Source organism: Eptatretus burgeri, chromosome 6, assembly GCF_056783735.1.
Source record: "Eptatretus burgeri isolate ZD-2024b chromosome 6, Ebu_testis_v1, whole genome shotgun sequence".
Lineage (NCBI taxonomy): Eukaryota > Metazoa > Chordata > Myxini > Myxiniformes > Myxinidae > Eptatretus > Eptatretus burgeri.
This window is the reverse complement of record NC_140966.1, coordinates 52,660,105-52,687,500: the sequence shown is the minus strand read 5'-3', so window position 1 is coordinate 52,687,500 and position 27,396 is coordinate 52,660,105. Positions and strand designations below refer to the sequence as shown.

The 27,396-nt window shown below is 42.4% G+C and overlaps 1 protein-coding gene across 8 annotated transcripts in view; it reads left to right on the top strand.

Moving 5' to 3' along the window:
- The window catches only part of DDX11 (DEAD/H-box helicase 11), a 127,488-nt gene that overhangs the window by 86,291 nt on the left and 13,801 nt on the right, over positions 1 to 27,396 (top strand). For all 8 annotated transcript variants that reach the window (XR_015059198.1, XM_085885042.1, XM_085885037.1 and 5 more), the window contains 7 exons: positions 6,374 to 6,485; positions 14,063 to 14,191; positions 14,482 to 14,594; positions 21,566 to 21,638; positions 22,037 to 22,140; positions 22,417 to 22,566; positions 22,646 to 22,714. Coding sequence is in view for 7 of the 8 variants with exons in the window: in XM_085885042.1 (XP_085741168.1) it covers positions 6,374 to 6,485; positions 14,063 to 14,191; positions 14,482 to 14,594; positions 21,566 to 21,638; positions 22,037 to 22,140; positions 22,417 to 22,566; positions 22,646 to 22,714 (750 nt within the window). In the remaining variant the exon portion in view is untranslated. The remainder of the gene's footprint in view (positions 1 to 6,373; positions 6,486 to 14,062; positions 14,192 to 14,481; positions 14,595 to 21,565; positions 21,639 to 22,036; positions 22,141 to 22,416; positions 22,567 to 22,645; positions 22,715 to 27,396) is intronic.

Genomic DNA, 27,396 nt, shown 5'->3' with positions numbered 1-27,396 from the left:
AGGAGTCTGAAGTGAAGGCCCGCTGGGCCGGTTACTTTGAGCGGTTGTACCAGGCTGATCCCCCAACTGTCGAGTTGGACGTCAAGGGTGTTACAATCCCTGTTGCTGACCCTCGAATCAACTGTGGTCCACCTACGCTTGTGGAAACACGGGCTGCGGTGAACCAGTTGAAACGGGGCAAAGCTCCAGGGATCTGTGGCATCCATGCCGAACTTCTCAAGGCTGGTGGAAATGCTGCACTCGTGTCGTTGCATGCAGTTTTGTGCTCTGCCTGGAACACAGGCATCATCCCAACTGACTGGAAGAGGGGCCTTGTTGTCCCTCTCTGGAAAGGGAAGGGTGATCGCCAAGACTGCAACAACTACCGAGGGGTGACGCTGCTCTCAGTGCCGGGCAAGGTCTTTGCTCGGATAATTCTCGATAGGGTTTGCCACCATCTGCTTGAGCACCAGCGTCCAGAGCAGTCAGGCTTTACACCAAAGAGGTCAACGATTGACTGTATCCTTGCACTTCGTGTCCTCACCGAACGCAGACGAGAGTTTCGGCAGGGGCTGCTTGCAGCCTATGTTGATCTCTGTAAAGCGTTCGATTCAGTGAATCGGGATGTCCTCTGGAGGATTCTTGGGCTTCGTGGGGTCAAAACCACCAAAACTGATCGATCTGATGTCTGAACTCTACTCTGGTACTGAGAGTGCTGTGAAGTGTGGTGGTACCATCTCTGACTTATTTCCAGTTGTTACTGGAGTTCGTCAGGGATGTGTACTTGCCCCCACACTTTTCAGCACTTGTATGGACTGGATTCTAGGGAGGATGTCGGAGAGATCAAGTTGCGGTGCGTCATTTGGGAATGTCAAGATCTCGGACCTTGACTTTGCAGATGATGCAGACATCTTTGCGGAGACTTTAGACATCCTCTTGGGGGCCCTCGAGGTGCTGAATGAGGAGTCGGAGCCGTTGGGATTACGGGTTTCTTGGGTCAAAACTAAGATCCAGGCTTTCGGTAACATCTTGGATGCTGCTGTCCTGTCTGTTTGTGGTGAGGATGTTGAGGTCGTGGAGAGATTCACTTACCTTGGCAGTGATATTCATGTCTCTGCTGGCTGCGAGTCAGAGGTCAATAGACGTCTGGGTCGGGCCTGGGGAGTCATGGATTCACTGGATCATGGGGTGTGGCGCTGCCGGTACTTGTGCGGGAGGACGAAAGTCCGAGTCTTCAGGTCCTTGGTACTTCCAGTCTTGCTCTATGGGTACGAGACTTGGACTCTGACCAAGGATCTGAGACGGAGACTTAATTCCTTTGGTACCAGGTCTCTTCGGAGAATCCTTGGCTATCGCTGGTCGGATTTTGTGTCCAACGAGAGGTTGCTGGGAGAGACTCGGATGAGATTTGTTACCTGCATAGTCCGTGAGCGTCAGTTGCGGCTGTATGGACATGTGGCTCGTTTTCCTGACTCTGATCCTGCTCACCAGATTCTCTCAGCGAGGGAGTCTCATGAGTGGAGGAGGCCAGTGGGTCGACCACGTGCCTCATGGTTGCAACAGGTTGACCATCATCTCAAGGAGATGGGGATGGGCCTGGCATCTGCTTGGGGGATGGCCAGACGGAGGCCCCTGGAGTACCGGCGGAAAGTGGACGCAGCGACGTGCTGTTCTGGCACATGCTCCCATACCTGACCTGACCTGAAGGTGGATATGAAAAAATATTCAAACTATATTCCCCATGCTCAATTGACCATATGTATGAAGTTTTGCATCAATTTGTTAAACGGCTCTGGAGATTTTTTTTTTAACGTTTTTATTTTCAATCCAATATGACCACGAGGCCGATGACATAAATTGAATTCTTCACTCACATCAGGTCGTATATCACATCTATAAAGTTTCAGATTTTTTTGGATAAGGATTTCGATCCAACCACTTATGGCCGGAATACCACTTCACCAATGACATAATTGTTATCACCCTAGATACTCCATGGGGGGGTTTATGACATATGCCAAGTTTCAATTTCTCTTTGGAGAAAAGGATGTCCAAATCTTTTCCTTTAATGCGATATGGCTGCCATAGCATGTGGCGTTTTATGTCAGAATTATCAATTAAATATTCTCCATGGGGAGTCCCTTCTGTATTTAAGGTTTTGCATCAATCGAACAAGCAGTTGCAAAGAAAAACGTTTTTAAAGCGAAAATATATAGACACACACATATACACACAGTATCCACCTCCATAAAGACGCACACAGACCGACAGAGACGCTGTAATAGTTTCGCATCCCCTTCGGAGCGAGATGAACAGCTCGCTCAAGGACACTAATCAAATATCAGGTGTACAACTTCAGTGCCGGTACAGTATTATGATGCAAGAATATCTTGGAAAGCAAAGCAGTCTTTGAGATTCCACATTGGTAAAATTGAGCGATGACAAAAAATGCATTTCTTTTTTCCTGACTGTCATTTGACCTTGACCTTTAACTCGGAATGGTATAGTGTCAATTTTAAATTGTAAACGCACCTTACTCAAGACTATCTAGAGAGGGCAATTTCATTCTGATCTGACAAACCTTAGTTGAGTTGTGGTGAAAAATGTTAAATTCCTATTAGGTCATGACCTTCAAATTAGGTCAAGGTCAAAAAAAATTGTCAACTGCACACTTTTTGTTCCCATTATTGAGGCACAATTTCATTGTGGAAGTCCTGGTCAGCTCTAAGATATAGCTCAGATTTTGGCAGAAAAAAGGGGAATTAAAACAAAAACCTTCATGGTGGTTTAGTACTCCTATGAGTCTAAGAAACTATGAGGTACCATTCAAAATCGGGGACACAAATTGTATAAACAAACCATGCAACAGGTACAAGCCTACTTGGGGATGTTTAACTATTATGCCTCCACTCCATTAGCAGGTTTGGGCCATTTGGGACAGATCTTGGTGTTGATGGCCTCAGTGCAGGTTGTTTTTCCGTTTCGCAGCTTCAAACCCAATCAATGTCATCACATTGTGTCTGTGGACAGTGTGTACACAGACATATGCACTTTTGGCGTGTTGTCACAAATCCCCCACGGGCGAGGAGGCCATTTGGCCCATCATGATTGTGTTTTGTCCACACCCCATTACTTCACTCCATCAGTTTATTCATTGTCTCTGATATGAACCCACTCTTTAAGAGTTCTTATTTCACCATGGGAAATAAAGAAAACCTTGCCATGTATTGGGCAATTGGGACTATCTTGTGCCTGCAAGCACCATGTCTGTGTACGTACTTCGTGAATATATGGGTGAAGTCAGACATTATTGGCACATTGCTCAGATCAATGAGCAATGGATAAGAGCAATGTAATCAATGAGCACATTGCTCTTATCCTTGCTGTTGCTTATTACCTCCACCACCGAAGGTGAAGGAGGTTATGTTTTCACCCCTCTCTGTCTGTCTGTTTGTCGGTCTGTGTGCAGGATAGCTCAAAATGTTGTGGATGGATCAGGATGAAATTTGGTGGGCATGTTAGGTGTGTTACAAGGATAAACTGATTATATTTTGGTGAACCGGATCCGGAACCAACTACGAGAATTAAGTGATTCTTCACCATTGAGAGATAGGGCCAAAACGATTATATAGCATATTTCAAAAAGTTATTGGGCCCGATATGGTCTCCTGGATCAGGCATTACGTGGCGGAGATATACGCTCTACCGAGTGCCCTTCTAGTTTGCTTTTTGTGGTATAATTTGTGGATGGAGTAGAGGAATGTGCGGAATACAAAATGTAGGACAAAAGCCAAGTGAGATCGGCTCAAAGTATGTGATGACATCTCATACTGAGGCCAGATTGAAAAGGTACCAAAGCCAAACGTGGGCCAGATTTTTGCAATTGTGCCAAGTTCGACTGGAAATTATGGTCAATGGAAATGCAACAGCTAATAGAGATGAGGCATAAAAAGTTTATATTATTTCAGTAGATTGGGCATGATTACTGTGATTCATATTAAAATGTTTAATTTTACATTTTGGTATAGTCTTACCTGTTTGTTGACTGGGAGCAGGGAGCAGCAACCTTGTACTGTTATTCCATTTTTTTGCAGCGTGCTTCCAATTGGAATGATCTCTTTGTGTGCATTTCAATGACACTTTGATGCTGGTGTATTATGCTCTTTTTTTGCTGGCAGTGCACTAGGACGATCGATACAGTGCCTTCAGAAAGTATTCATACTCCTTGACCTTTTTCACATTTTGTTCTATTGCAGCCTGAATTTAAAATGGATTGAATTGAGATGGTTTTTTTTGTCACTGATCTACATGTTGTAATACCCCATAATGTCAAAGTGGAATTTATTTTTTAGAAATTTTTACAAACTAATTAATAATGAAAAGCTGAAATGTCTTGAGTCAATAAATATTCAACCCCTTTGCGATGACACTACAAATTGAGCTCAGGTGCATCCAATTTCCTTTGATCATCCTTGAGATGTCTCTACAACTTCATTGGAGTCTACCTGTGGCCAATTCAATTGATTTGACATGATTTAGAAAGAAACACATCTTTCTATATGAGGTACCACAGTTGACAGTGCATGTCAGAGCAGAAACTCTACCATGAAGTCCAAGGAACTGTCCATAGAATTCCGAGATAGAATTGTGAGAAGGCATAGATCTGGGTGAGGGTATAAAACAATTTCTAGAGTGTTGAACGGTCCCAAGAGCACTCCATCATTAGAAAATGGAAAGAATATGGAACTACCCAGACCCTTCCTTGAGCTGGCCATCTGAACAACTGGGCAAGAATCACCTTGATCCGGGAGGTGACTGGGAAACCCAATGACCACTCTGACAGAACTACAGAGTACCTTGGCTGAGATGGGAGAACCTGCCGGAAGGACAACAGTCTCTGCAGCACTTCACAAATTTTGGCTTCAAAGGAGAGTGGCCAGACGGAAGCCACTTTAAGAAAAAGGCACATGACAGCATGCCTGGAGTTTGCAAAAAGGCACGTAAAAGACTGAGAGCATGAGGCAAAAGAATCTGTGGTATGATCACCAATCTAACACCATCTCTACCACGAAGCATGCTGGTGACAGCATCATGCTATGGGAATGCTTTTCAGTGGCAGGGACTGGGAGACATAGGATAGAGGGAACAATAAATGGAGCCAAATATAGGCAAATGATTGAGGAGAACCTGCTTCAGAGTGCAAAAGACCTTAGACTGCGGTGAAGATTTACATTCCAACAGGACAATAATTCCAAGCACACAGCCAAAGCAAAACTGGAATTGCTTCAGAACAAGAATGTGAAAGTCCTTGCGTGGCCCAGCCAAAGCCCAGACTTGAATTCCACTGAGAATCTGTGGAAAGACTTAAAGATTGTTGTTCACCGACGCTCCCCATCCAACTTGACAGAGTTTGAGCAAATCTGCAAGGAAAAATGGAAGAAAATCCCCAAATGCAGATGTGCAAAGCTGATACAGACGTACCCAAGAAGACTCGAAGCTGTAATTGCTGCCAAAGGCGCTTCTACAAAGTATTGACTCAAGGGGTTGATTACTTACTGATGCAAAACATTTCAGCTTTTCATGTTTAATTATTTTCTAAAAATTTGTGACAACATGTTTTCACTTCGTTATTATGGGGTATTTTGTGGAGATGGGTGCCAAAAAATTAAAATTTAATCCATTTTAAATTTAGGCTGTAACACAACAAAATGTAACAAACGTCAAGGGGTGTGAATACTTTCTGAAGGAATAATACATTGTACATGGAAATTGGATTGTAATTTTTCAAACAATGAGGTCTTTTTAATCGGCCAACGAAAGCAGGCCTTGTTAGTTCTGGAATGGATTTAGTAGAGTTATTTTGGCTCCACATTCTTGCATCACATGATTTTGATGACATGTCCATATAATATTTTTATTTTCCCACATTCCTTGAGGCATTTTCACAGTTTTCATTCTGTTGGTAAAATGTAACAAATGAAAGGCCACCTGTGGTTAAATAAACAATCACGTTCCATGTTTTGAAAATTACAATCAAATTAGAAGATATCTGCAACACAATCAGAGTCGATTTTGCAAGAGGAGATGGGAGTCTGATCAATGACTGAGGGATTTTTACCCCCCTGATAAAACTTTCCATATAACTTGGGAAGTGGATGGTGTCCCTTTTTTTTGCATTGCATTGCAAAGCTATTGGCATCAAGTTTTGAGGAATGTGTTGGCCAATTCAGGCCATAGTTTGTCAGAGGACTCAAAACAGCTCCAACCATTCTGCTGCTGAAAATGTATTTACATCAAGTTAGTCTGCTCTTGTGCTATATACACACCATTAACATATATGATGTTCTCTGCCCTTCTTTTTTTATTTTTTATGTTTTTTATTTTTTATTTTTAGCTTTTTGGTTTTGTTGAAATGTACCAACCAGTTACGGTGAAGAGGGAGAGCTCGGCTGCCCTCTCAGGCTTCCTACAATCCCTTTGCACTGAAAAAGGCTGCAGTGATTCAGGTATGTTTTGGAACCATTGTTTTCCATTAAGTCGACATATACACTGCTGTGCAATAGCCTGACACATCTGGGAGTTACAATATATAGATGTTATAAGCATGAACTATTTACTCAAAGCCTCCACGAATGTTTTCTACTATTATAACAATGTCCACTCTTGCTAATGCAGTTTAGTTTAGGTGAGAAGAAACCAAACTTGTCATTGAGCAATCTTTCATTCACATTGATCAGAATCTTCAAAAAGTAGTGATGACAAGAATTCAAAGTAAACTTTACATGAGCAGCTAATATGAGGTGTTGTATAGAGCCCAGCCATCATTTACCAATCAAATATAATCAATGACTTGCCATCTGTTTTTTGTCATGAACATCAGATGTTCCTCTCCACACATCCATAAATTTTTTTGTACTGCAGAATATATATATCAATTAGATGAACTCTTAGCTTAAAACAAAATGCGTAAATTTCACTGGTAGATCACCATGGAATTGTGTTTCTGGATGAAGAAGGAAATATATTGTCACATATGAGTATCTGTTAATATGGAATTCCTCAGAGCCTGGACCTTTCGTCCCAAGGGATGCTCAAAGTGGTCTTTATTAATGCACTGCGTTCAGTATTTCTTTACTTTACCATTCACCAAGGTCACCCAACTGAGCTGAGACGACGGCAAACTTACATGGAAATCAGATAGCTGAAACACGCTTTCTTACCTTTAATAGGATTTATTTTTATTTTGAAAAGCACAGGGAAGAGGGTCGACAAGACGCTGTAATCCATCCATCCATTGGGCCCATACTTTGTACAGAGCGTCGGTGCTGCCGAAGCGATCTCCTGGGCTATTGGACACAATCCTGGATGGGATGCCACTCCGACTCAGGATACTCGAACGGCTCAATCATCTCAGAAAGCTGGTACTCATTTTGCCGACCTCAAAAGGATGACAGGCTGAGTTAACCCCACTGGGAATTAATTCAACAGCCGAGCAGGATTTGAACTCGGGACTCTAGGATCCAAGACGCTATAATAAATGGAAACAAACCAAGCGAATCAAAAGACACAAAGAGGAGAATGGGATATGCAAACTTTTATACAATGAATAAGAAATAATAGCTCAAATCTTCACCCACTAGGTGCCACAGATCACACTTTTACAACAACACAATAATGCAGGTGGGATTTCCCTTTTCTCTGATGCACAGGGTGAACAGAGTTCAACAGAATGCAGCCAGTATTAGAGACCAGGTGCACAACAGGAGCCAGTAACGATGGTGCCCAAACAAAGTAAAACTGCTACAAGCAGGGCCAGCGATGGGTGGCTCCTCAACCTGGTCAAGTGGTCTCCTTTGTCTTTTTTCAGACAGAGGCCTCCTGGTCTGCTCTAAAGACATAGGGTGATCCCAGCTTGGGTTAATTAACCTCCGCATCGAAGATGGACGGAGGTTACTGTTTTCACCCCTGTCTGTCTGTTTGTTTGTTTGTTTGTTTGTTTGTGAGCAGTATTACGGAAAAACTCCTGGACGGATTTCGACGAAACTTGGTGGGGGGATTAGGTATGGTCCAAGGATCATGCCATTAGATTTTGGATTTGGTCCAAAGTCCAATATGGCCGCTATGGCGGCCATTTTGAAAAAAATATTTGAATTTTTGTTTTTGCATTTCTAAATGTTTTGAGTGATTTCCAACCAAAAAAAAAAAAATTGTTTGAGAAAAAAAAAATTTGCAACTTTTTTTCAAAAAAATTTCGATTTTATTTTAAAAAATATTTGAATTTTTTTTTGCATTTCTACATGTTTTAAGTGATTTCCAACCCCACAAAAAAAAGTTGTTAGAGAAATTTTTTTTTAGAAATTTTGCAACTACGTCCTTTTTTCTACACAAGCCTCTGTTCTTTCCTGGTGGACCTAGTTAGCCTCCTCATGGACTCTCGAGCCCTCACGAACCTCTCTATGTCCTCTCTTGTGGACTCTCCAGTTGACTCTCTGTTCCCCCCTCACAGACTCTTCCTCCTGGGCAGAGTCTTCCTCTCAGGTCCTGCTTATGGTAGCGACCCTAATAAAAATAAACGTCCATCTTTTGTTTTGGGCTCTACAGCTCACTGTGCCACCATGGCTGGCACACACTAGCCGTAGAGATTATAATTCGCCTTTCACACACATGACACGTGTCCCTCTGCGTGTGCCTCTGCGATGGGAAGGCCTCACCGAGCCTTGCCTACATGAGGTTTTTACATACACATAATTAATTAATTAATTAATCTGGCCTATCCTATCTGTAAATTACATACACTGCCTCAGCGTCACATGTAACAAACAACTTACTCTCTGACAGATCCCTGTTACATGGCAATATACCCTATTCGAAACACACCGACCATACTTCACTTATCATAGTCTAGCTATGGATCCCCTCTCCCTTCCGCATAACAATATTGAGTTAAATAGCTCGCATAACTTGATTTTCAAGTTTTTGTATCTGAAGCACAATCAACAAGTACAGAGAAACATCATCTGTTATTGACAAACCCAACACTGGAATACCAAAAAAATGTGTCTAACAAGGATAATCACATACTTGAAGATAATATCCTTAAGGAAAAGAAAGAAGACCAGCATTGAATTGATATGAGAACAGAACTGGTGGAAGGCTCAGATGTGGTTGGCTATCCATAAACAGTACAAAGGTCAATTTTGAAATCAGGATATAAATGATGTGTTGAAACCTCTGTTAAGAAAGAGGGACAAGACTAAAAGGCCAACGTATGCACAAGAATACAAAAATCGGATGATGAAACAATGGTCAAAGGTGCTTTGGACAAATGAGTCAACCTTTCAGTGATTTGGATCTAATTAAGACAATTATGTGAGACGACAAAAAACCAAAACTGATAAAGAGCCTTGCTTGAGGTCAATAATTAAACATGGAGGAGGCTTAATTCAAGTTTGGAGGTGCATATCCTCAAGTGGTGTTGGAAAATTGATGAAATTGATGATATGCTGACTGCAGAAAGGGACAAACAAATTTTAATTAATCATCCTATCCCCAGTGGTGCAATACTTGTTGGTCCAAATTTCATCTTACAGCAAGATAATGATCCAAAAACTTATCTGGAATAATTAGCAAAGGAAAAAGGAAGCTGGAGTCTTTCAACCTTTTCAATGGCCCCTTCAAAGCTCAGATCTTAATATCATTCGAAGCTCTATGGGACCATTTGAACAAAGAAAAGTAAGAAAAAGAATTCCAGCAACTTTGATGATCTTTGGTAGGTCTGGGAAGAAGTGTGGAAGAGTTTAAAACAAAACCATTCCACAAGAGTTTATCACAAAATTATTTGAAAGTGTCCCTCAAAGAATTTCAGTGGTTTTGAAGGAAACGTGTGAACATACTCACAATTAGTTTTTATATCAAGGTATATTGTGTATAAATTTGGTTATTTGAATAAATTTTTCATGATTATATGAAATGGTAAAATGATGTCAATAATGGTGAAAGGTGTGCTGAAAATGAAGCTGAGAAGAACAGGTGAATTAGGGACATGAGCAGATGTAGAGCATGACAACAAGAAGGAATACAGCAGAAATTTACCAATCTTATTTGAGATGTCACCTGAACATCAGCCTTTGGAAAGTGTTTTATGTCATTTCTGGTTACACAACTTTCCCTTCAGTGTGTTGGTGTCCACATGCTGTACTTATCTGTAAATACTCTCCTAAAGACTCCCTTTATTGCACACTTTTCTAAAACTTGATTTGGGGCATAAGCATTTATATAAAGTCATGGTGGAAGCTTGACTAAAAATTTGGCTAATTTGGTCCAAAAATATTTTGCCAAATCCAAGTTTATTTTGGCCAAACAAAGAAAATCTCCTGTAATGGTCTTCTGTTTGTCTTTACGCTGCCTTGAACTCCCCATCAACCTTTTTTTTTTTTTCCAGTATAATTCCGAAAAATCAGATCATTTCTTTGTAAATGTTGAGAAAATAGCTGCAAAAAATGCAAAAATCTTTGTCTATCCATCCATGTTAACTGTATGAGTGTGTGATTAACTTTGGCCCATAATTACAATTTAATAGGTTTGGCCCATAATTTTAAAATAACTTTTGATCAATTACAATAAGTATTCATCAGATGAAACTTTTATTCATATTTTATGAATAACAGTTTAAACCCTGGTAATTTAATGGCATCCCCGTCGCCGTTTTAACACCGTACTTGGCCCTTTTGATGCTGTGGAATCGAAGATTATGAGTATATTGGGTGTCTCTTACCATGAAGCGAATGAGTATTTCCTGACCATCTGGTTTGGTTAGTGGTCAGCTTACCTGTGTTTTTTTTTTTGTTACTTGAGAAAATCGAAGATTTTTCAAGTATTTAAGTTGGTTGCATGTGTTATTCTGTTTGTGTGTTTTTATGCCTAGAGGTCACAATTTTAAACCGATCTTCACGAAACCTCACCACATGGTAGAGTTCATCATAAGCAACTGGCCGAATGTTTATGAGGTCAAAAGGTCAACGAATTTGTCAAATTTCTAAATTCCTCAATTTTTATCCCAATGGACTTGAAATTTGAACAGGATTTGCCTATCAGGTCACTCAATTCAACCACCAGTTATTTTTGAGGTCAAAAGGTCGACAAATCGGCCAAAGGTCAACAACTTCAATGAAAATTGAGGATTTTAGAAATCTCACCTGAGCAACTTGAAATTTGAGGATTTATATTTCAGGTAAATGAATTCAAGCACCAAATATTTTTGAGATCAACATCGGCCAAAGGTCAATAACTTTGGTGGAATTTCTAAAATCCTCAATTTTCATCCCATTGACTTGAAATTTGAAGAGGATTTGCCTATCAAGACACTGAATTCAATGAGAAAGTATTTTTGAGGTCAACATAGGCCAAAAGGTAAACGTGGGCCACAAAGTTGACAGGCCGAATTTCTAAAATTTTCAATTTTCATCTGATTGACTTGAAATTTGAAGAGGATTTGCGTATTTGGTCATTCAATCAACCACCAATTATTTTTAAGGTCAAATTTGTTTATTGGATTTTGCACATATCGTGCTATGCATGACATCTTTCTTGTTATTTCTGTTCATTTGTCTGTTTGTCAATCGCCTGCAGGTCACAATTCCAAACTGATCATCATGAAACTTTACCAAGTTTTAGAACTAGTCACAACTAAAACCTATTGATTTTTGTGGTCAAAGGTCATGTTGAGGTCAAATTTCTAAAATCTTCTTTATCCAAATGTCCTTGAAAGTTGAACAGGATTTGCATATTGGGTCACTGAAATGGGAAAGCATCTATTTTTGAGGTCAAAGTTTCACTCGAGGTCAAACTTCTAAAATCAGTTTTCATCCAATTGACCTGAGCTTTGATTAAGATCGTCAATTTTAATCTTGGTGAAATGGTCAATTTGATGTATCCAAGGCAATTTTTTCTGTCGGGGAGGGGGGGGGGGGTTGGATTTAACAAGTACGTGTATTTTGTCTGTTTGTCTATGTTAATCGCCTCCAGGTCACATTTTTACTCCGATCTTCACGAAACGTCACCACCTGGTAGAGGTAGTGACAAGCTGGTAGCCTATTGTTTTTGAGGCCAATTGGCCAAAGGTCAACTTAGGTCAAATTTCTGAAATCCTAAATTTTCATCTGATTGACTTGATTTGAAGAGGATTTGCATAATCTGTCATTGATGCATAATCGGTCATTGAACTCAACCACCAATTATTTTTGAGGACACCGGCCAAAAAGTCAAATTATGCCAAATGTCACCAACTTAGGCGCAATTTCTAAAATCCTCAATTTTCATCTGATTAACCTTAAATTTGAGCAAGGTTTGCATATCATGTCACTGAATTCAACCACCCATTGTTTTTAGGTCAATATTGGCCAAAATGTCACCATAGGCCAAATGTCAGCTACTTCGTTGAGGTTTCTAAAATCCACAATTTTCACCCAATTTACTTGAAATTTGAATATGATTTGCATATCAGGTCACTGAATTCAACCACCAATTATTTTTTTACTCACAGAGTATCCGCCCTATGGGTGATCTTCTTCCAAGCATGCAACACGTTCTTCTGATGCATACCTTTATTTGGGTGATGTATTGGCAAGTAACAACTCTGTGTACACAAATATTTTTTTTGAACCCTGGGTTACATGGATGAAGCAAAAACATACCTACTGCTTATAATTCAAAACACCTCACTGCACTGGAAAATGTGGGGACAGGAATAATAGTGGAGACTTGTAATACTCTCTCACACCTGGAGGTGGCACTCGGTGCAATTTAGAATTTGCGTCCCCTTTCCCCCCCCCCCCCCCAAGACCACCGGCAAAGATAAGAACACCCCTATACACTAATTGGGGTCATGTTGATCCTATGTTGCAAGTCTGGATGTAATCATCCTAGAACTGTAGGAGTAGCATGAGAAACAAACAAACACCGTTCTGTGAATTATAGTCAGGATAGTCCATTTTGTGTTAGGGATTTCGCAAGTATCCTGCTCTGCATGACGTTTAACTTGTTTGTTTGCTTATCATCTTCTTTTTGAGCAAACTTCCTAATTGTCCGCCACCCCATTCGCCAAGGTCTGAGGTGGGGGATATTAAAATATGCTCCGACTGACCGATCATTTGTCCATTTACTTTTGTGCATACAATATTTGAAAAACTATTGAATATTGAGCTTTCATATTGCAGATATCTATTCCTCATGACATTATCTCAAGTACCTAATTAGATCACGGCTATGATTGACTGAATTATGTTGCCATGGAAACTATCTCAGTAAATTGCCTTGTGTACGTGATACTGTCGGACGCCAACATTCGCGGTTCTGCTATTCGTGGAGCCCACGTATTTGCGGTTCATAAATGTGATGTGACCTGCATTTGCGGATCTGTGCTTCGTATATTCATAGCTTTTTTTGCGTATTCGTGGTTTTTCTGACCTTCTACATTTGTGGCCCTGTGCTTCACGTACTCGTGGTTTGTCACGAGATTATTCACGATTTTTCTCACCTGCTTCTACATTCACGGCCCTGTGCTTCACATTTTTGTGTTTTTTTTTCTGGGCGTATTCATGGGTTTTCTGACTTGCTTCTATTTTTGCGTGTGTATTTGCAGTTTTTAATAGCAATTTTGATTTTTTTCCCTTATGAATCACAAATCACCAGGAACCTATCCACCTTTTTCCCATTGAAACAACTTTCGCAGCATTTTGCAGGAACTTATCCCCCGCAAATGTTGGGGTCTGACAGTATTTCTTAAAAACATTCAAGATTTAAGTTTCATATTGTACAGACCAAAAGGTGGACCGTTGCGAGCACAAAAGCTCCTTGTCTCAGTCATTTTATCCCTTTATTTTTTTGTGATCTCCATAAATCCTCAATGTCTTTCCTCTATACTTACATGCATTCCATCAAACCTCATGCATGCAATGATAAGATAAAGCTTTTTTCACCTTTCACTACAAAACCTTTTCTCGATATTTTAACTTTACAATGAACTTTGATTTGTTTTAAAAAGTAAACACTCAGTAAGTCGTGTTCACTGTTGCCTCCTCTCTAGTATCACAACCATTGGCAAACCCGAATGACGACAACAGAGTTCAAGGCTCTCCCCTCGGTCGAGTTGAGTCTTTCTTGTTTGCTCTCACCAATGCTGACTCCAATGGAAGGGTTGTGTTAGCTAAAGAGGGTGGGTGACAGTTTTGGAGATGTCTTTCCTGTTGTTGTGAGTTATGTTCTCCTTTTTTTCCCCCTCCACACTGTGGATTATTTCTTTTATCACCTTATTTTTCATCGTTCATCCACTTTTTTTAACATCTTTTAAAATTTCTCCACTTTCTCTTTTCACTTCCACTTGTGCATACAATTGCTTTTGAATATGATCATTATTGAGACCATCCCATTGTAGAATTTGATTTTGAAAACAGCATCCCCTGCTGCATGCCGCTGCTGCACATTCCAGTTGTTTATCTTCTGCAGGCACTGTAGCTTGCAGCTCTCTTCAGTTCATGATGCTTAATCCAGCAGTTCATTTTGCTGACATTGTGCAGGATTGCCGCTCGTTGATCATCGCTGGTGGTACTATGCAACCCGTATGTGCATCCATCTTTTTGTTTTCTTTTAAAATTTACCTCACAGCATTACCACTTGATTATATTCACACACAAAACATAATATCTGATTTATTTGTATACATTAATACCTCGCCTAGCTCTCAGGATGTGTTCCTGACTAAGCGAGCGCGAATTGAAAATGCACTAAAGGGGGTCTTATAAAATTGTTTATTTGGGGATGTGTTCTCAACATCGTTATTTCTTACGCATAAGTGGTTTATGAGGGCTTCATCGGAGGTATTATTAATAGCACTCATAATAATACAGCATGTTAAACATTATTTTATAAACTAGCGGAAACCCGTGAAATCACGGGGGCGATATCTTGACACAACTGAAGGTAAAACGAAATGGAGATATTGTAACAACAAAGACTGCACAAATTTACCGTGGTGCTGCATTCCAAGAATAACTTGCTCCTGCTTTGAGATGATGTCGAGGTCAAAGCGAAGTGAGCCGACAAAGCCGGTCTCTTAGCCCCTGAATATATAGGTACTGTAATACAGATGGTAAACAATTCATCAGGGAATTCAAAGGCTACCTGTTCATCAGCACTCACAGTGTCGCCACCGATACGGATTTACCATGGCCCTTAAATCTGGAGAAGAAAGCTTAAAGGGGAACCCAAACGCTCAGATCACTTCAATGCTAATCTATCCCTTGATGCCCAACAAAATAGATATGATGTGCCTTTTTCCGATTTCTGAATTATAAAGTAGGTAAATTTGTGATTAAATGTGGAAATCTTCTTCAGATTAGCCGTGACGTCATACCTGGAAGTAGACAACTAGATACATGCTGTGTATGGGTTACATCGCGGTATGATTTAACTCAAACGGCGAATAATTTTCGATTTTTCACAAATATGCCAAGTTGATTTGTCCTTGGTGGTTGCAATAATACAAACAGATGCTTTCATGCTGCACCAATGGCCGAAACATCCTCAGTTGTCAGAAATTGGACGAGGTTTGTCTGAAATACCGGAGTGTAGATTGGGCCGACAAAATATTCGCTTTTGTGCTCGGAACATGTTACACAGCACTGTTATGAAACAACAGAGATGGCGAGATCTTGGGATTATCCACCACGATTGAGAGAGGATGTCATCTCCATGATTCGGTGGAAGAAACGGCAATCGTTAGAAACTGTAACACCATCTCTACCCAGCTACTGCCACATGTACATGGGCAATTTTAGTGGTGAAACAAATACCTGTTGCCATTATCTGGCAGTTACCACAAGAGCACATGAAACAAATTATCTACAGTATTGTCAACACAAATTTCTGCAAGACAAATGAACCACCATCTATTTGTATTGGAGAGAAAATATGTATGAATCATCTACTCCTCTGAGAGGATTTTACCAAGGACACTAAAACTTTCAGGGCTCTCCCCACCCCCCCCAGACTCCTTCTCCACCACCCCCATCCACAATCCACCATCAATCATCATCCCCATTATACCCACCACCATCCCACATCCCCCCCCCTCCACCATGAATTATCACTCGCACGATGCCCAACACCATCCCATCATTCCACTGTGCTCCCTCTTTCACAATCCCCCCTCTACTGGGGAGGGATATTGACACCTCACGGACATGACGGTGAGGCATGGCACAGACCCACATGGCATCCGGAAAAAGTACAAAACAGGACGATCCCGTAACATACAAGACATCTGGTCAGCCTGCGATGGTGGAACAAAGCATTCATTGCAAATTTTGTCCGTGGTGCCCGTGTTGTGGGGGTGATGATGGATATTTCTGCTTGAGTAATATATAAACCAATTTATTAATCAATTAATACAAAATCCCTCCTTTATAAACTGTTAATTGAACTTGAATAGAAAACCTAGCTGAAGTGATCATGTGACCAGCATTTTCATCTTTACGAACACTTCCACCTTCTTCCTCTGAATCGCTCGCACAAGGCTCAAAACTATTCAGATCCACAATCTCCCGAAAGCGTTTCCATCACTAATGTTGTCTCCAATAGTTTCTTCAAAATCCCATTGATCACTTTCAACATACTGAGAACCTTTAGAGTTGCTAATGATGGTGGAATCGGTATCGGAATCCAAGCTCAATATGCACTGTTTCTCCCTGTAAACCACCATTCTGATTAATATAGATTCTAGATGTGATGTCACTGGTGAAGTCGACATTGTAGGGCTTCTTTTATCACTTTGTGATTGGCCAAAAAAATCTATATATTCCCTTCAAATTTGACCGTGATTCATTCAAAATGATTTTCATTAAAAACAAAATTTGCTTTTGGGTTCCCCATTTAACCAGCTCTCCATCTTCTCCAACTGCTCCTTGAACGAGTTAACTTTGATAGTTCCATGATAAATCAGCATTTGATGGGGTAGCGCTATGGAAGGTATTACTGTACAATTATCAATTAATGATTGTAAGTGAAAAACTTTTAAAATTCTCAATATACCTAAAACTGTAAGCTCGGTACTTGAGAAAGTTTTTTTTTTTACTATGATTGTTATTTTTTGTTTGTTAAGGGGAAAATCAAGTTTAAAACCCCAATGTTTTCTCAATTCATTGATTCAAACCCAAGTTCTTTAAATTAATCCACTTCAGGATGCAATGGTTGCACAGCAGTAAAGTTTGGAAAGGGGAAAAGGAGGGAATGGTGAGCAAGGGATAGGGAAGAGTGGATGTGGATATTTGGGATTGGGCAACAAAGACTTTAAGCAAGGGGGGGGGGGGGGACAAAGTACCTGGGTTCTACTTTGGAGGAGGGGGCAGTTGTGAGTATGTGAAGGCAAAGTGGAGTAAGTGGAAGAATATTTCTGGTTTGGACTATGATTGAAAGATTCCAATTTAGCTGAGGGCAGAGATTTAGAGAATGGTAATAATACCTGTTGAACTGCGTGGAGCATAGGCTTGGGCATTAACAAAAGGAAGAAGAGAGAGATTGCTGCATGCAGATGTCAGAAGACACATCCTGGGGTAGCTGTTGAAGATATCGCTCAGGGAGAGAAAGAAACAGAGGAATGAGGATATCAGCTGGTGGGCAGGAGTAATGGACATAGGGGAAAAGGCATCGGAGGGACGTTTGAGTTCGCTGGGGCATGTGCTCAGGATGGAGGAGGAGAATGTAGTCAGGCAGGCCTTTTATATGGATTCAATTGGCAGGATGAGAAGGGGTAGACCAAAACAGGTGGAAGGAGGTGGTCGAGTGGTACTTGAGACAGTCTGGGGTACACAAAGAGGATCGATGCTCGACATGGAGGGGTATGGAGAGGGAAACCTAATTCGGTTGACCCCACAAGGCTTAATTAAATGGGGGCATTATAGTAGTAGTAGTAGTAGTAGTTGTAGTAGTCAAAGTCATAGTAGTGTCTTTTCTTTAATTTTACCATCTCGTTTTCCTACCCTTTTGCTTTAAAAAAATGTTTTTTTTGGAATACTTTTTTTCTTGATAGCTGGAATAGTGATGTGAAGTATTCGAGCTTTCAAAATGGCACTGCTTCAGAGTTTCCCGAACTTTACAAAACCTTCAGAAAATGATGTATAGTGTCCTGCCAGAATAAAATGAACACCACTGATTGTGTTTGTATAACAGGATTGTTAAAATATAGGACATTTGCAATCAAATGGTCTCGATTATATTACCAATGGTAACACGTCCTTTGGCATCATACTCCTCAGTGAAGGCATCATATTATTTTAAGCCCATGAACACTTCAAACCAGTGATATTTGTTTTAATAGCCTGATCCAGATTTTGCGAAATCTGGTGTGGATTTTGTTGCAGCTCTTGCGTATCACTGGACAGATGTCGGCTTTTCCGCAGCTCCCGATCAATGTTCTCAGACAATTTTGATAGCGTTCATGTAAGGATTCTTATGGTGCCCAGGGAAGAATCTGCAGCCCACTTTCACAATTCTTGTTTGGGGAAATCCAATGTTGCCTTCACTGATGCAGTCAATCACTCATCTTCACTAAGACTAGTATTCCTTTTTATGCCTTTGGTAGTTGTGCAACTTGCTATCACATTAAATACAACATAAAATGGTTTCATAATTTAAAAAAAAACTTTGATATTTACAGGAGCGAGGCTCATGTAAGAACAAGGTACAACTGACAGTGGGACACAAATAAAGGGAATGAATGAACAAGAAAATAGGAGAGGGAAGATGGAAGGAAACACAAACTCGCGAGTTGGATGGTTGGATTAGGAAAGGTTAACGGAGGTTAAAAAAAAACAAAAAACATTATGGAACAGAATTGGAGATGACAAGATGGTGGTGCACTGCTTGCTTGAAGCCCTGGAGGGAAAAGGGTGACCAGAATATCCTCTGGAAGGTGGTTCCATAGATGAGAGAAATGAGGAACATATGACTATAGAGAAATGAGGAACATAGGAACATATGCAGTCAGCATTGATAATTATGGAAGCCTAACCAGGAGGAGGTTACTGGAATAATGCATACATCCAGGAGTAGATGGGGAGGGAGCAATATCAGAAACAAATACAGTGGAAAACAGAGAAACCACTGACCTGCCTGTGATGTGAGAGCAACAGATTTTTAGTTTCAGCTTCATCATGGGAGGTTCCAATAATTTTAAGAGCTTTGATACATTCGACAGATTCCAGGAGAAACAGATGTGATGCTGGGGTGCCAGACAATAGGAGACAGTAATACTCCATTGAGCTACTGACAAAGGCCTTGTAGATTGTGAGTCGCTCTGATTTTCCAAGGAAATACTTTGATCAATGGAGGATGCCCAGTCTGCGGCTGGCTTTGGAGGCCAGCTTTGCTTTGTGGTCAATCCAAGAATGGTCATGGCTGATCGCTGATGGTGAGACCTCGAATTTCAAGAGATTGAACCTCTTCCAGTGGATGACCAAAAAAATGGATAGGTGGTTTTGTTTGACAATCCTTCCAGAGTGATAGGGTGAGATTTTCCAGGGTTGAAGGACATGTTCCATTTATCATCCCAGTGTCTCATCATTTCCAGATCCACAGAGAGTGATGTAGCTACTGCCTGCCCAGCAGAGGGATGGAATACTGTATGACACAATGTGGATTCGTCTGCAAAAAGGAAGTGTTTTCCAGAGCATCAGAGAGGTCATTTACATAAATGAGGAGCAAGACTGGTCCCAAAGCACTGCTTTGGAACCTCTAGCCTCCGCTGCGATAGAGGATGAGAGGGTTTCGTTGATGGCAAAATGCTGACTGCAATAGTGGAGGAGGTTAGAAATCCAGGAATGTAGGTGAGGTGGTGTTTTATAAATCCTGGTGTTGGCGCAGTGGTTAGGGCAGTGGCTTGGGATCCAAAAGGTCCCGACTTCAAGCCCCGTTGGGCCACTGAATTAATACACCAGGGGGTTGACTCAGCCTGTCATCCTTCCGAGGTCGGCAAAGTGAGTACCAGTGTACTGGGCCGGTGTATACCCTGGTTAAAATAGGTGTACCATATCCCTGTGTCGTAAGAGGCGACCAGGGTTGCGTCAGGAAGGGCATCCGGCATAAAACATGTGCCAAATCACTATGCGGATCATACGGATGATCCGCTGTGGTGACCCCGAACGGGAGCAGCCGAAGAAGAAGAAGAAGGTGAGGTGGTGTTTTATACCAAAAACAGAGCTTGGCAAGCAAATCAGGATGCTAGACTGTGTCGATTACCTGAGATATGTCCATGGAGATGGTCATAATGCCTTGTTTGAGCTTGAGGGCCTCCAACCATTGCTGAGAGAGAGGAGTAGAAGCATGCCCAGTGTTGTAACCAGGATGGAATCAAAACTGATGGTCAGAGATCATGCTGTTTGAAAGCAGGAGAGACAACATCAGAAGCATTTCTGGGTTCCATGACTTTGCTTGTGATTGGAAGAAAGCTCACGAGCTTATAGTTGGTAGAATCTGTTTTTGCACCCTTGTTGTGTATGGAAGTGGTGGTTGTTGACTTCCATGTAAAGAGGTGGAAGCAAAAGGACCGACTGAATAGGGCAGATAGAGGAAAAGCAAGAACGGCATAACAGGATTTGAGAACATGGGCACTGATGCCACCAGTTTCCATCGCTGCATCAAGGTTGGACAGAACCTTCTCAACATTCTCGAATGAGGACACAGTGTAGTTAACAGTGCATATGTCGTAATAAGATGGGGGAGAACAGGATGAGTTTGGTACATGAGACTTGGAGTCCAAGACAGAATTTAGACATTCTGTCTTATCTTGGGCAGAGTCTGCTACAATACCTTTTGATGTGAGGGATGAAATGGACGGAAAGCATACACCAGAGACAGACTTGACAAGGTGCCACCATGACTTGGAGGAAGGATACTAGTTAATTGGGGAGTTCACCCTTGAGATTTGTTTGATGATGTGTTTCTGGCTTGCCTCAGGATGGAGATGCACTTGTTGCAAGCCTAATGGAATGAATAAAGTTACCCTCAGTGGGTTGGATTTCCATGTTGAGAAAGAAAGATGCTTGGCTGCAACCGTCTCTCCATAGGATTCGGTGTACCAGCTTAAAGAGAATGGATTGGAAAGTCACAGACAGGATGATATATGCTGGTGCATTAGAGAAGGCAGACCTTTGTGAAAGTATTCCCAGGCAGAAGCAATGTCAGGTGCTGTGGAGATGGCAGCCAAATTATTTTGTGAGATGGCAGATTGAAGTCTGTACCATTTGGCTGATGCAAATTGCCACATTTCACATCACTGAGGTTGCTTTCTTACAATAGTCAGTGATATGAGGGTCTTGATAAGAAAATGTTATTTATCATTTGGAATGTAAGGAAAAAAACGTGTTTCATGTACTTTAAGTTTAAGATATACCTAATTTGGTTAAGTTTGTTACTTTCTATTAAACAGCTCACTGAGTCACATTCAGTGATTTCATTTTTTGTTTCTTCAAGGGTTCCTCTTTGAAATGTGATCCTGGATCCACCTATTCTTTTCCCCCTTTTTCCCCCTCAAAAGATTGATGATTTGAAGCAGCAACTTCTCCTCGCATCTGGAGTGAAGACTGAAAGGATCGTCGAATTTTCTTGTGGTACTATTATCTTTTTTGAGGCTCACTGAGTGACCATATGTTTTTTTTTTAGCCATAAACATTCAATACATATATGATGGGGCTGGTAGGATGGCCTAGAGGTACGCACACTTACCTCTAAGCTGTCTAGCCTGGGTTGGAATCCCAGCTAGCCAAACCATTAGGAAACTTCCATGTTTCTTCCAAAGCTCCAAAAACCAAATATATAAATTGACCAAATTCAATGAAGCAGGAAGTGTTTGGAAAAAAAATGGTACAATGAACAGAATTTAATAATATTTTGGCTAAACTCTGTGTTAACAGGGTTGTCCTGTGTGTATAATATAAATGTTTGTGGAGATAAATTTATTCATTTTCTTTTTTGCTTTCTCCAATGTCCACTCACCCTTCTGTTTCAGGCCACGTGATTCCACCTGAACACATCTTACCAATAATCCTGAGCAGTGGGCCAACTCGCATGACATTCGATTTCACATTTCACAACCGTGAAACCCCCGAGCTGGTAGGTTTGGACTTTATTTACTTCTTGAGATTAAATATTGTTGACATTCATGATGAATGACCTCACCAGGCTGGATAATTTACTGTAAAAGGGCCTGATGTGCAAAAAAAAAATGTGACATTTTAATTTTAAGCATTCAGGTGTTGTCTTCATGATTGGTTCACCAGGTTTCAACCACAGTTTTTACAACTGCTTCTACAACGACAAACAAAATCATTGTACATTACGTGCCTCAGTATTTATGTCTTTGTGTGTAATCTCAATATTTGTATCTAGATGGATGAGGCTGGGAGAGCAATTGCAAACATCTCTACAGTAGTTCCTGGAGGCCTAGTTTGCTTCTTTCCATCTTACAACTACCTCCGGCTGATGCATGCTCGCTGGCAGAGTAGTGGGCTGCTGGCTCGTCTTGCTGCTCGCAAAACGGTTAGTAAGAATCGAACCATGGACTGGTAGCTGAGATTCTGTACCAGCAGCCATAACTAGAGTTGTGTGTGTCCTCCAGGTTTTTGAAGAGCCCAAGAAAGCGAGCCTTGTTGACAAAGTGTTGAATGATTATTCAAGGTGCATCCAGGTAAACTTTCCCATGTTTGCAACTTCAGTGTACTGGGCTCGCAAAATCGCCTGTCCGATGTCTCATGGAAACTACATTTTTCTGTTGGGCAACTATAATTTCCTTGCTAACATCTTGGTGGGCAACCACGTTTTTTTTCAGCACATGCATACCATCAAGGATGAGGGTACACAAATTTGTGTTTTGGATCATCTGAGTCATGTACTTGTGGTTCCGATGCTGCTGATTCTCAGTTCATCCACTGTCTCCTGTGAAAGGGGGTTCTCTAGCATCAACCGAGTAAAAACTGCCCATAGAACCTGTTTGTTGCATCCTACTTTGACTAAATGTATAATCTCATCCGTTCGATGTGAAGTGAATCAATATGCGTCAGTTAAGGCAGTAGAATATTGGGTTTTCTTAGCCAAAGATACCAGGCATCTGGACCCAAAGTCCACAGTAAGGCAATAGAACCCCAACGAGGGTGAGCATGCCCAGCAGCCACCAATTCAAGTACTACAGGAGCAGGAGGATGAACCCCAGATTCTGAGTTACAGCAGGAGGTCCTGGTGGATGAAACTTCAGTAATGGACAGCTATGAATCAGAATCGGATGAAACTATTACATTAAAATGACTTTCTGATCATACCGAATGGAGAAAGCTCTTCTTTGTGATAAATGGAATACTATGAAAGCTTTCTACTTGTGGATATAAAAAATGGATTTCAGACATTATTTTGTTTGAAATCCATTTTCTACCAATCATATTATAAATACTGCCCAGAAACAAACACCGCCCAGGCACATCCAGAGACAAACTCCCGTCCGGCCATAAATATCGCCCGGACACGTTCGGAGACTAACACCACACGGACGCATCCGGAGCCAAGCCGTCTCGAGAAAAAACTCCCGCCCGGACACGTCCGGAGACAAACTCCCACCCAAACACGTCTGGATATAAACTCGCGTCCGGCCATAAATATCGCCCGGACACGTTCGGAGACTAACACCACACGGACGCATCCGGAGCCAAGCCGTCTCGAGAAAAACTCCCGCCCGGACACGTCCGGATACAAACTCCCGTCCGGATACAAACTCCCGCCCAGACACGTCCGGATACAAACTCTCATCCGGATACAAACTCCCGTCCGGACACGTCCGGATACAAACTCCCGCCCGGACACGTCCGGAGACAAACACTGTCCAGACATAACCATTGTCCAGATATGTCCAGAGACAGAGAGTGAGAGAGGTGTGGGAGGAGGGTGCTGCACTGTCGGGGGAGGGGGGGGGTGTGGGGAGTAGAGCAAGGATGAGACAAAGAGAGAAAGAGGGGTGGGGGTAGGGGAGTCAACAGAGAGAATATGTTAAGCTTTATGAATAACATACACACGCACGCATTAGTGCTTGGCCGAAATCGGCAATTTTTCGGGAATCCGCAGGTTGGAGTCAGTGTGATTACCGACTACAGTACGTACCGTATACAACCCAAACACCTTGAGTAGCTTTCACCGAAAAACAACGTTACATTTATATAGACGTTTCAGGGGCATATTCAGTTTTTTTTTTCAAAAAAAAATTTGCCTCGGTAATTTAGAAAACGCGTTAAGACGGAGCACGGGCCACCCTCTGAGGACGACGGAGCACGGGCCACCCTCTGGGGATGACGGAGCACGGGCCACCCTCTGAGGACGACGGAGCACGGGCCACCCTCTGAGGACGACGGAGCACGGGCCACCCTCTGAGGACGATGGAGCACGGGCCACCCTCTGAGGACGACTGAGCACGGACCACCCTCTGAGGGCGACGGGGCACGGGCCACCCTCTGATGGCGATGGGGCACGGGCCACCCGCTGATGGCGACGGGGCACGGGCCACCCGCTGAGGGCGACGGGGAACGGGCCACCCGCTGAGGGCGACGGAGCACGGGCCACCTGCTGAGGGCGAAGGGACAAGGGCCACCTGCTGAGGGCGACGGGGCACGGGCCACCCGCTGAGGGCGACGGGGCACGGGCCACCCGCTGAGGGCGACGGGGAACGGGCCACCCGCTGAGGGCGACGGAGCACGGGCCACCCGCTGAGGGCGACGGAGCACGGGCCACCTGCTGAGGGCGAAGGGACAAGGGCCACCTGCTGAGGGCGACGGGGCACGGGCCACCTGCTGAGGGCGACGGGGCACGGGCCACCCGCTGAGGGCGACGGGGAACGGGCCACCCGCTGAGGGCGACGGAGCACGGGCCACCCGCTGAGGGCGACGGAGCACGGGCCACCTGCTGAGGGCGAAGGGACAAGGGCCACCTGCTGAGGGCGACGGGGCACGGGCCACCTGCTGAGGGCGACGGGGCACGGGCCACCCGCTGAGGGCGACGGGGAATGGGCCATCCGCTGAGGGCTACGGGGCACGGGCCACCCGCTGAGGGCGACGGAGCACGGGCCACCCGCTGAGGGCGACAGAGCACGGGCCACTCGCTGTGAGTGGTGGGGCGCGGTACCGCGATTGACTCGAGGTCGCTCGGAAAGTGACTTAAGCACTTAAGCAAGCACCCCAATTAAATGGTTGATAAGGAACGTTTGGCCAAGCTGTGGCTGCATTTCATGTCGGATCCCTGTAACTTTATAGCATGTATTCATCGCACATGCAGCAGTTAATGAAATATAGTGGAATTGTTCAATTCACGACAATCCACAAAAGAGTTGCTGTTTAATATTGAACATCCTTGGAGATGCCACAAAGTTTAATCGCCCGGGAAATTGCAGATAATCCGCCATGTTGCCTGCTCATCTGTGCACGCATCACATGGTACATCGTTCGCAATCTGCGCAAACGTTATCAATATATTTTAAAATGTCTGTTTTTTTCCAGATTTGCCTTGATTTCCTGTGTAGCACCTTGTGAAACCCCGGAAAATAAATCTACAGATCTGAAAGACGTGATGGATCAGCAGTCCCTCTGGGGGACAGGGCACGATGTGTCGCAGTGATTACATTAAATCATATAGCTCAATGAAGCTATTTAATTTTGAAACATTCTTAAATCTTTTGTTCACTCAATATAATTCTCCAAACAGTAGAATAAGGTAAGTTTAATGCTTTGGAAATTTCACATTTTCTTGTGTATGTATGGCGGAGGGAACATAGCCTTGCGTGCTTAAACTAAATTGATATATTGGCTTTGTTATATGACTTGTTATTTCTTTAAATTATCAGATTTCACTCCAGATTTTTCCACTTCAGTCCGGACGATATCCGATCCTCAAAACCAAAATAATATTTTGATGATATACTTTAATTTGTGCGTGAGAGTACCTCGTGGAAAATCGTATCATATGATGCATGAAATTGCTCCAAACCCCTAATTTGAAAACTATAGTGAATACAAAAGTGATGTATACCGTGATTTATAGCTATGTTGAACAGGTATTCGATTATATATGTGAGGAAAGTGAAGAAAATAAAATTATCGTTCAGAAATCGTTGTGGCCTGTTCAAGTCAAGGCATGGTTGAGCAGGCCAAAAAACATAGTGGCTTCTGACCCCAAGCGAAGTTACATAGAGCCCGCCGTTAGACCACAAAGAACGAGGTGACCGAGAATGCACCCGATAAAGGATATACTTAAATATGGCCATTAATTATCTTTAAAAGAGGTGTTTTAATTAACCCAAACACCCAATTTTCACTCATGCACTTCCTTGGAGTTCACACACACACACACACACACACACACACACACACACACACACACACACACACACACACACACACACACACACACACACACACACACACACACACACACACACACTGCCTTTTATTAGTGTAGATTGGTCGGCAATAATATTCATCCCATCTCGTCTTCAGTTATCTTGCCTATCCAACTGTTCTTTGTACTCTGAATCTTGTGGTAAGGCAGTTGCTTTAAAACAACTTGCATTCTCCTTCTGGAAGGCAAATCAAAACAAAAGTAACCTCAAAGCATTTCACAAAGCCTACAAGTGTGTGTCTGCTCGTGTGAGAGCCAGAAAACGACATCTGGCCAATCTCTAGAATGAACTTTGAAATGTTCTCCTTGTGGTGCCTTATCAAGTCCATCTCTGGTGTACATCCCTTACCTTACATCCATCCCTTCCCTCACTTTAAATGGCACCACAGCCGACTCCGGTCATGAGAAGACCGAATGCCTCAATTCTGTGTTTGATTCATAATCTTGTGTCCCTAACCCCTCCCTCTCTGTACCCATCCTTTTCAGTCATGCCCAACTGCTTCTGAATTCTGTGTATTTTGTACCTGAAAAGGTGGAAAAGTTTCTGGCAACCCATGACTCTGACTGCAACTGGACTGGACAGCATCAGCTCACGTGTCAAAAAAACTTGCTCTGCTGCTCTTGCACATCTCCTCTCTCTCTGCCCTTTTCACCATGTCATTTACCATTGGTCATCTTACGTCTTAAAAATCAGCTAACATCGCAGCATTACAAATGTAAAGGTGCAAAAATGGATCCCTTTGACTACAGACCAATTAGCTTACTTCCAATCACCAGCAAGGTCATGGAATCCATCATTACATTTGACGTAAAAACATTCCTTTTCTCCAACAGCCTCATTTCTGATCATCAATTCGGATTCAGACCTGGTCATGCCACCTTCTGCATGCTACTTCTACTCTCCCAACAATGGATGATCTCAATATCAGTCATGAGATCAGG